This window comes from Pteropus vampyrus, unplaced genomic scaffold (assembly GCF_000151845.1).
Source record: "Pteropus vampyrus isolate Shadow unplaced genomic scaffold, Pvam_2.0 Scaffold1, whole genome shotgun sequence".
NCBI classification, from domain to species: Eukaryota; Metazoa; Chordata; class Mammalia; order Chiroptera; family Pteropodidae; genus Pteropus; species Pteropus vampyrus.
In genome coordinates, this window is record NW_011888782.1 from 15455336 (window position 1) to 15465003 (window position 9668).

At 36.2% G+C, this 9668-nt stretch overlaps 1 protein-coding gene across 4 annotated transcripts in view; it reads right to left on the bottom strand.

The window, feature by feature from the left end:
* Positions 1–9668, bottom strand: part of GADL1 (glutamate decarboxylase like 1) — a 175546-nt gene that overhangs the window by 68197 nt on the left and 97681 nt on the right. For all 4 annotated transcript variants that reach the window (XM_011360816.2, XM_023533804.1, XM_023533759.1 and 1 more), the window contains one exon: positions 3293–3344. In XM_011360816.2, coding sequence (XP_011359118.1) covers positions 3293–3344 — 52 coding nt within the window. The remainder of the gene's footprint in view (positions 1–3292; positions 3345–9668) is intronic.

The following is a 9668-nucleotide window of genomic DNA, read 5'->3' on the forward strand; positions in this document are numbered from 1 at the left end:
AAATTGCAAGCCATTCTGAGTAGCATGAAGAAATCTCATGCCATCCCACTCTGTCCCACCCAAGATGTGAATCACCCCTTTGTCCAGCATCTCCACCCATTATACCGCCCACCCATTAGTCACTTAACAGACGTCTCCGTCATGATATCGCAGTGTTTGTGTTCAAGCAACCCTTATTTTACTTAACAATGGCCCCAAAATGCAAGAGTAGTGATGCTGGCAATTAGGATATGCTAAAGAGAAGCCATTAAGTGCTTCTTTCATATGAAAAGGTGAAAGTTCTTGACAATATAAAAAGAAAAAAAAATCTTATGCTGAGGTTGCTAAGGTCCACTGTAAAAACAAATCATCTATCCATGAAATTGTGAAGAAAAAGAAATTTATCCTAGTTTTGCTGAGAGGCCACATTCATATAACTTTCATTACAGTATATTGTTATAATTACTCTATTTTATTATTAGTTATTGTTGTTAATCTCTTACTGTGCCTAATTTATAAATTAAACTATCATAGGTATGTATGTATAGGAAGAAACACAGTATATATAGAGTTCGGTAATATCTGCAGTTTCAGGCATCCACTGGGGGTCTTAGAACAGTATCCTCTGCATATAAAGAGGGGCTACTGTATATATAATTATAGATTTTGACTTTTCCTAAATTGAAAGAACTGCAGTTACACGAACATGAGCTCCAAATGAATCTTTGTATCTTGTAAGTATATATTAGGATTACATTTAATCATTCCAAATAAAGCGTCTGTTAACAAAAAGAGGCTAATCAACTTGACACATGTGAAATTCAAGGTCTAAACTTACTTTATTTCTGCAAAGAGAATACAGAGGAAAGAGGCAAATGCAGATGTTATTTAAACATCCTCATAAAGAGGAATTCTGGAGTATCATTGAAAAAGCCACTTTCACTGCTTTTGGGCCATCTGGCTGCCATAGATGAAATATCCAGGGCAGAAGGCTACCTAATAATTAAAACCCACCTTGAGTTTCATTACAAAAATGTGAAAGTATGTAGTTCCGAAAGAGGATGGTGAGAAGTGCCTCCCTCAATTTTTAAGCCTTTAGGAAGAATATATAACTTCTAAATCAGTCCATCTTTTTACTCACCACTTTTTGTCTATCAAAAACTGTGCAGCTCTGAGGTGTACAGCAATTTCCCTAAGCAGTGTAGCTCCCATAGCCAGAGAAATAAAAAAGGCAATTCAAACTTAAGAAAATAAAGAGGCAACTCAACCTCAAGAAAATAAAGATGGCAATTCAAACTCAAGAAAATTAAAAAGGTGACTCAAACTCAAAGTCAAGCCAATCATATGGATGTTATTTCACCCCTACACGCTTACGTATCTCTAAAAAATAGACATTTTCTCGCATAATCATAATGCCATTACATGCCTAAGAAATTATTAATAATTTTGTTGTATTATACAATAACCAGTTCATATTAGAAATACCCCAACTGTCTCAAAATTTGTTTTTTACAATTGGTTTTTTCAAACTAGAATTCCAACAGCTGCATGTGTTGCATTCAGTCGTTACGTCTCTTCCATCTCTTTGAACCTAAAATGGTCATTGCTACTTTCTCTTTGACTTTTCTTCATTCCGCTAACCTGTTTAAACCCGCTCAGTGGTCTTGTGGAGTGTCCCACATTGGAAATTTCTCTTCTTGCTTCTTTGAAGTGTTACCAGAAAGTCATTTAAATATGGACTCTTTTGCTATCTTTTGAAGTTCCTTTATATCCATATTTTTCAGGAACTTTGGACTCCTTTGTAGCTAATGGGGGAAGCCAGTCAGAATTCTCTGGAGCCGGGTTTCCCAAACTTGTTTGAGGACCTGGACTATTGCAACAGTCTCCCAGTCTGTCTCATTTATTCTTTCCCTGTCCTCCCTTGATGCCCCTGCCTCGCCATTCTTCTCTAACTATGACACCCAGTACAATCTTTTAAAATGGAAGTCATACTCCTGTCTGCTTAAAACTTCTCCAGTGATTACACTTGTAATAAAAGCCACAGGTATTACCATGACCCACCTGACTCCAACTGATGTGGTCTCTGCCTACCTCTCCAATCTCAGCAACTATTGCACGCCACCCACCCCCCCACCCACCCCCCGCTTGCTTAATATACCTTTTGGCTCCTCAAACACATCCAAGTCTTATCAACTTTAAGCCTTTGCTATCGTTCATTGATTCTACCTAGAACACCTTTCCTTCAGCCATCTGCAAGGCATGCTGTTTACCAACTTTCAGGTCTCTGCTCACAAATAACCTCAGGGGGCCGCGCCTGAACTACCCAGACCAAACAATCCATCCTCCTCTCACAAATTGTTTTAGCATTTTACCCTGCTTATTTCCATTATAGTACTTACCCCATCAGTACCGTCTAATTATTTATTTGATTATCTCTCATCAATTTGTTTTCTTAAGACTTCTCACTATCTGATATTTCCTATGTGTTAATTTGCTTGTTATTGTTTGTCACTTTTTATTTTAATGTAAGCACCATGAGAGCAGGGAACTTTCCTGCCTTATATTTCCAGTGCCTGAAACTGTGCCTGGCACACAGTAATCACTCAATAAATCTTGCTAAATAAATGAATAACAACAAAAAATAGCCAGATTGTTTATATAGGCTGTAATCTCTAGATGATTTTTACATTAGGTTAAAAACTGCTATTGAGTATATGCTATAAGAAGATCTAAGAGAACCTCATACTTTATATTTCTTAAAAATTAGAATAATATTCCTCATATTTTCTAACCACATATTTGAAGGAAATAAACAATATCTCTATCTATGTAACCCACCTATTTCTTATGTATAGGAGACACTCTAACAATAAAATGACTTATTTTCCCATTGTTCCAAAGCTAATATGCTCTCATTATTTTATAAAAAGAGAAAGCTATATGCATTATTGTTTATTCACTTAATTGATTTTTCACATGCAGACACCACTATAGCACAGTTGAATATTTGCAGTACAATCATTATGCAATTTATATATCAAGATAGAGGTCATAATTTATTCAGTATTATCCTTGGTAATTATTATTGAGCACTTTAATTTTCGATACTTAAAGGCAAGTGTGTTCTCCGAATCCAACAAAGAAAAAATACTCCCTAATAGAGTAAATTAACATAATGGACTCTATGAATTGAGCTAATGACTTGTTTCTAAGTCTGCAACACAAAAACCAATGAAATATAACAGATTAGAAAATTACCACCTTCATCACTGCTGAGTGACAAAATCACAAGCACAATTCTGCAATTACTTACTTCCATCAGTAACCTGAATCCTTCTCTTTTCTTGATTTCTTCTACTAGGTACCTTTAAAAAAAAGTCAATAATATTTATAATTTGCATTTTAAAAATTCTATGAACATGACTGATATACAACAAAACTGTTATTTCTGATGCAGAGACAAGGCTTAGAAATACAAGACTTAGAAATAAGAAAGGATACAAATATAGATATAGGTATGGATTTAGATAGATACTTCTGAAGCTCGAGTAAAGATATGTTTTTTGATGAGATTATGTCTCTCTCACATGTTAGCATTAGACTTTAACCCCTTTGTAAAATCCACACAAAGTAGATTGGCTATATATCTCTGACCATATGGGCTTCACATTCTTATTCTAGATGGAGATTTGGCATAGGGACTTAACTTACTTAGCTGGCTTGGGAGGAATGAGTTTTTGGTGTATAGTCTTGCTTGTAAGTTTATTCAAGATCAAAGAAGCCCAGTGCCATCTTTTTCAAGGCCAAGACAGAGGGAAGGAGGATCGATTATTGGTATCATGTTAAAGAAAGTAGGTTGTAGCCATCGACAGAATGTCTATGAATTCGTCCTTAATGTCAGGGAAAAGAGAATCGTCATGCTATATGCAAAGGACACAGATACGTGAGATATAGAATATGATCAAGATAAAACTAAAATTACATCAAGAATGTAAAATAAATTAACAGTGACACCTCTCCCTTGGGCTTGGTTACTGTCTATATAAAAAGAGAAGCCTTCTGAAATGATTGGTCTTAAAAACTAGTGATTTGATCAAGAGTCTGAAAAGTCTACAACACCTGACCTAATATTTCAAATTTGTGGGTCAAATATAAGAAAATGATCAAGGGTGCTGACAAAAATATATTTGCTAGGGTATTTATTTTTATTTTGTAATAGCAAAAAAAAAAATATATGAGGAAGAAAGGAAAGAAAAAAGGAAGGAAGGGAGGGAAGGAAGAAATATCACACCCAGCAATGAGGACTGGCTTTGAAAACTATGGTCCAGTCATATGGAATTATGGTACAACCATATGAAATTTAATCATGCCACTAAATTATGTATATTCGATTAATATTTAAGGAAAACAAAAAATGCTCTTCTTAGGCCTCAATTCTCTTACCTGTACAACTGAAATAACACAATCTGCTTTTCCAATCTCAAAAGTTTGTTATAAAAAATTTTTTAAATCATATATTAAAAAATTGGGACATATACAAACTGTGAAAATGGAGGTAGATATTATCATTACGTTCATTTGCTAAAGGCCATTCTAGAATGTTAATATGGAATATACCAGTTAATGAGATTCGGTTGTTTTTCCCCACACTTATTTGTATAGTCTTTCACAAAAGGTTAAATATTGGTGTTTAGATTATATCATCTTTGAATTATACAAAATATTATAAATATTCTATCATTATTAACTAGATAATATAGATCATTTATTGTGAGAAAGAGTTGTGACCAGAAACACACACACACACACACACACACACATACGTGTGCGCATGCTCACAAAGTTTGATATTCTGCATACTCCTTTCCCTGAGCATTTTTTTAGGAGATGTAGCTATGAAGTTATGAAACTTTAGCACACTGTCTAAGTTACAGAAAAAGCAATTCCAGTGGTTAATAAACATCAGAAAAGTTGTTTGCACAAAGACATGCAAACTAAACCATGTTGCCCACATGAAACTGGAAACAAATTTTAAGAGAGACAATACCGAGTGCCAGTGAAATTGTGACAGAAAGCTGCTACAAGTCTTTTAAAATTAATAACAGTCATATCTTCTGATGCAGCAAACCATTTTTGAAATGCTGATCTACCAGGAAAAAATCAACAATACTAAAGACATATATCTATATAAACAATACATATGTGTATATACATGTATACATACATGTTATTATATCTAAATCTCTGTGTGCATGTGTATGTATACAAAATAAGTAGAAACAAGATTAATATCCCAAAATTGGCAAATGGTAAAATAAAATGTATTATAACAACACAATGTAATATGATGCAGCTATTAAAAAGAATGAATTATATCTACTAGGATTAAACCACAGAGATGCTTATGATACATTAGTAAGAGGTAAAAGCAAAGTACTAAGAAAGGTGCATAATATGATTTCATTTTTTACAAAATTATAAAAAAGAAAGCAAAACTCATCCCTGTTCACGATTATATATGATCATAGAGTAAAGTACATAAGGATGCATAAGGAATTGCTAATGCTTATCTAAGGAAGAGAAAAACAGGAGGCAACAGGGGTGGCAGAGATTATTAACTCTCTTTTTATACTTCTTTGCAAAGTTTCAAAGATGCGGCTTCTTGTATAATTTTTTAAAAGAAACTTAATAAAACATAAAATGGAAATAAGTAGACATATATCATCTCCATCTACATGAGGAAAGCTTGCGGGCCATACTTTTTCTCACCTTCTCAGACAGAAACATATAGGCAGGCACTCTGTTAACTCAAAGCCAATGCCATAATTTCATCCTGAGACAGCCCTACACTAATCCTGGACAGCCTGAGGCTACGAAAATGCTTTGCATCTCCAGAAATCCTGGCAATGGCTACAGAGGATTCTAGTTGTGTAGCCAATCAACTCTGTGAGTAGGCAAATTCTTTAGCCATCCTGTGCCTGCCTCAGTTTCCTCATGCATGTAATGGAGATGTGAAACTAGACCGGTAAAATCCTTCCCTAACAGATTACGACTGTATAAAACTTACGCACACTACCTATAGTCTCAACTTAAAGTATTTCTGTCAAACTGGCTAAAGCTGCTCCTGGGAGAATGTCATCCTAAAACAGAGCTGAATCGTTTCAGTTAAAATTCTGCTTCTTACAAACCATGTGAACCTGCGGTTTGTGTCCTGACACAATGTCCCCACTGCAGTCATTCTCGGAGTCTGTAAAGCCCTGTATATCACTCCAACTGAGTTGAGGATAGAGGTGATTTGGGTGAGGAGTTGCTATTACAACAATAATAAAAGGCTTACGCCAGAGTTCCCAAGCCATGTTCCATGATATACCATGCCAATAGTTTTCCCATGTAAAAGGGTTACATTGCCAAATAAATTTGAGCAATGTTGGGCATATCAGTTAGATTGTTGTTATCTACAATCAGAAGTATACTTGGCTTAATACAAAAGGATGCTTACCGAGCTGGTCAGATAGTTCTATCCTGTCATGAAGAACTAGGTGTTTTCTAACATTTCCTCCTGCCACATGCTCAGTGTTAGCTAATTCCCTCATGACTCCCAGATGCTGGCCACAGCTCCATACATCACACCCTTACACATCTGTGTCCCAAGAAGAAAGAGGAGCTGGAGCACAAGCATTTTCTCTTCATTTCTCTATATTTAGGTAAGAATATTTCCCCAAGAAGCCTTCACAGAATTCTTCCTAAATCTTACTGACAGAAGCTGAGTCAGATACCCACTCTTAAATTAATTATTGGCAATGGGTATTAGTTTGTACCATTGTTCCCAGCTGGAACATTGCTATCTAAACAAAATCAAGGTTCTCTTGGCAAGGAAAAAGGAAGAGTGGTTGCTGGGTGAACAATTAACAGTTTCTGCATACTGGTTAAAACAAAGTTAAAATGTTTCTATATTACAAGCCCCCTCAGAGCCTTTATGGTGCTAATGAACAACTGAATCTCCAAGAGAGGAATAACAGAGTAGTTAGCATTTCCCAAGCATATTTGACTATGAAAACATTCTTTGGAAGAACATTTATTATGATCTTCTGGAAGTCTATTATCCCACAGAGTGTAGTTTCAAAAATGTTAATTTAGAAGTGCCTCTTCTATAAGGTACCTTATGCTCTTCTTAAATACATGCTTAAATGAAATAATTTTGAGGAGGGAGTCGACATAAGATGTGAGTCACTTCTGCCTACATTCATAGGGATGATTTATTCTTCACAACTTTTCTTTTCAATATATGGTAATGGCCTAAAGATAAAATACATTTTTAAAAAACTATTCTTGTCTGATGCCAGCCAGAAAAAAAAGATGTACATTGAGTTTTGGGATATAACGCAAGAACCGTAAGTCACTTCTACCAAAAGGCATCCAGGTAAACAGGTTCAAAAAGAAACAATAGTGTCATAAAACTCATACTGTCCTTCCCACTAACCTTAGCAAAAAGAGAGGAGAAAAAAAAAATACATTAGCAAGAGTTTTCACCAATCCTTCCGGACAAAAAACTCATTGTGTTAAGACTCTGGCTTTATTTTGAAACATGTATTAATGACAATCTTGCTCTAAAACACTTCCCCTTCCTTTGATTACAAATGGTCTTCCAACATTAGATGCCCACAGTTCTCCAATTAGTTAAATGAGTTTAAGTCACATTTTTGCATTTTACTTGCCCTTACACAGGATCTTCCTTCCTTTCTGGACATAGCCTTTCGAGAGTCCCTTTCTCAATTCACCAGCCACTTAGTATCTTCCTGGAGCACTCTGGACCAAGTTTCTCTCCCAGTCTCTTCTCATTTGAAATTTCTTGTAATGCACGGAGCCTCGCATAACTCTTGAGAGTTTTTTTCCATCTGTTTTCTGTATGCTCTGCATATACTAAGACATTGCACGACTTGCGTGATTCATCACAGATACCGACATGCTACATTCTCTGGCAACTGTGATTTTCTTAAAAAAATTACTAATATAAAAAAATGAAAACACTGGCCCTTCCATAGTCTCGTAGACTCTCTCCCTCTTGTCACCTAGAGAAATACACTAGCACAAAAGCACCATTGTGTCACTGCCCACCTTTTCCATACTGACAACAATAAATCCCTCAGTCTTCATGCAAGTCGGTGAAATAAATTCCATTGGTGAGATTACAGGGATTGTGTGTCAAGGGAATAGATAAATGATACACCGGAGACTTAACAAAGTACCAGAATGGGAGTTCGTGACTGTTTGTTGTTGTTGAAAAGACTTATACACATGACTCTTCTAGATTCGCTTTAAAAATTACCCCTGAGCAAATACTCCTTTAACCTGAGTGCCATATCAAAGGCCTAGAAGGTGCCCTCGGCAACAGGGTGCCCTGGGTGTCGCGAAACATTTTCTACTTTCCTAGTCAGAAAGCAGAGATGCACCATCGCCTGCCTTGTGCTGGAGGTGGCAGTTTTAAACCTGATCCCTCTAAGTTTCAACTGGGCTTAAAAACTGCATGTAGCTTTGGGTTCCCAATGTTACTGGCTTTCAAACCCAAGGAAAAATAAAGTTTTAAGTCATTAATAATTCTTGAGAGAAATGTACTCTCATCAACTGGAATGACAAGGGTGAAATGAAAATTAGGAAAGCCTTCAAGATTTTCCAGGCGATACATTTTATCTTCTTGCTGGATTTCTGACAGTTCATAAAGTAGGAATCATTGTCCTGTTGAAAACATTCTTGCTTTCCCATGGGAAAAAGGAGCAAGCTATCTGATCAGGGTGATAGAAATCCACTGGTACATCAAAATCTGGTCCTTAACTCATTTGCTGTTTGCCCTAAGAATACTCTCTGGTGGTCCTTGTGGCTGCAGCGTTTACCCAGAGATAACTCGCAGATTACAGTCCTAACCTTACCCCTAAAGTTTGCCATGAAATGTCTCACTTTTATTATTATTTTCACATCACTCTAGTATAGCAATAGTCTTTGGAAACAAATGACACCATTCTATTTATAGCATTCTGTTTTTAGTAGTGGTATTTCCACTTACAAAATATAGTAATTCTTGATCGCTAAAAATGTCAAGTCGCAGAACACGTAGCATTCCTACCCATGATGTTAAATTAATGCTGGCAGCGAGCTGCACTTTTTTTTCCCCTAAACTGGAAAAGGGTTAAATCTTAAAGTCAAGGTACAAATTTCAAAACTAAGCTCTGTTTTGATTCAGGAACATGAAAACATTGTTTCTATGGAGTCAGAGCGATCCTGACTGCAATGGGGAAAAGAGTTTCACAGCTTTTCCATTATTTAAGAGACCTGACCTAGGGCCTAGGGAAATGGAGATCTTAGCTACATCAGGCTGCTGCTAATAGATGTGTACCCCAAACAGTAACACAATCCTCACTGGCAGCTTTACTTTGCTAGTAAATTATCTACTGAAGGACATTATATGTCCTGAAAACAAAACAGTGTTACTCGAAATTGCAGAAACTATGCCAGGCAGAGACTTTTGCCCACGAATGAGAATAATTTTTTATTGGGTAAACTCTAAAGCAAGCAGTCTAGGGCCAGTGGGTGTGCTAGGAAATGGCATTTTAACTCTTACCAGTCAGTAGTTGGAACGGAGCATGCTGGGTCACATAATCAATGATGTTCTAGAGCCAGACCATACTGGCTAGTGA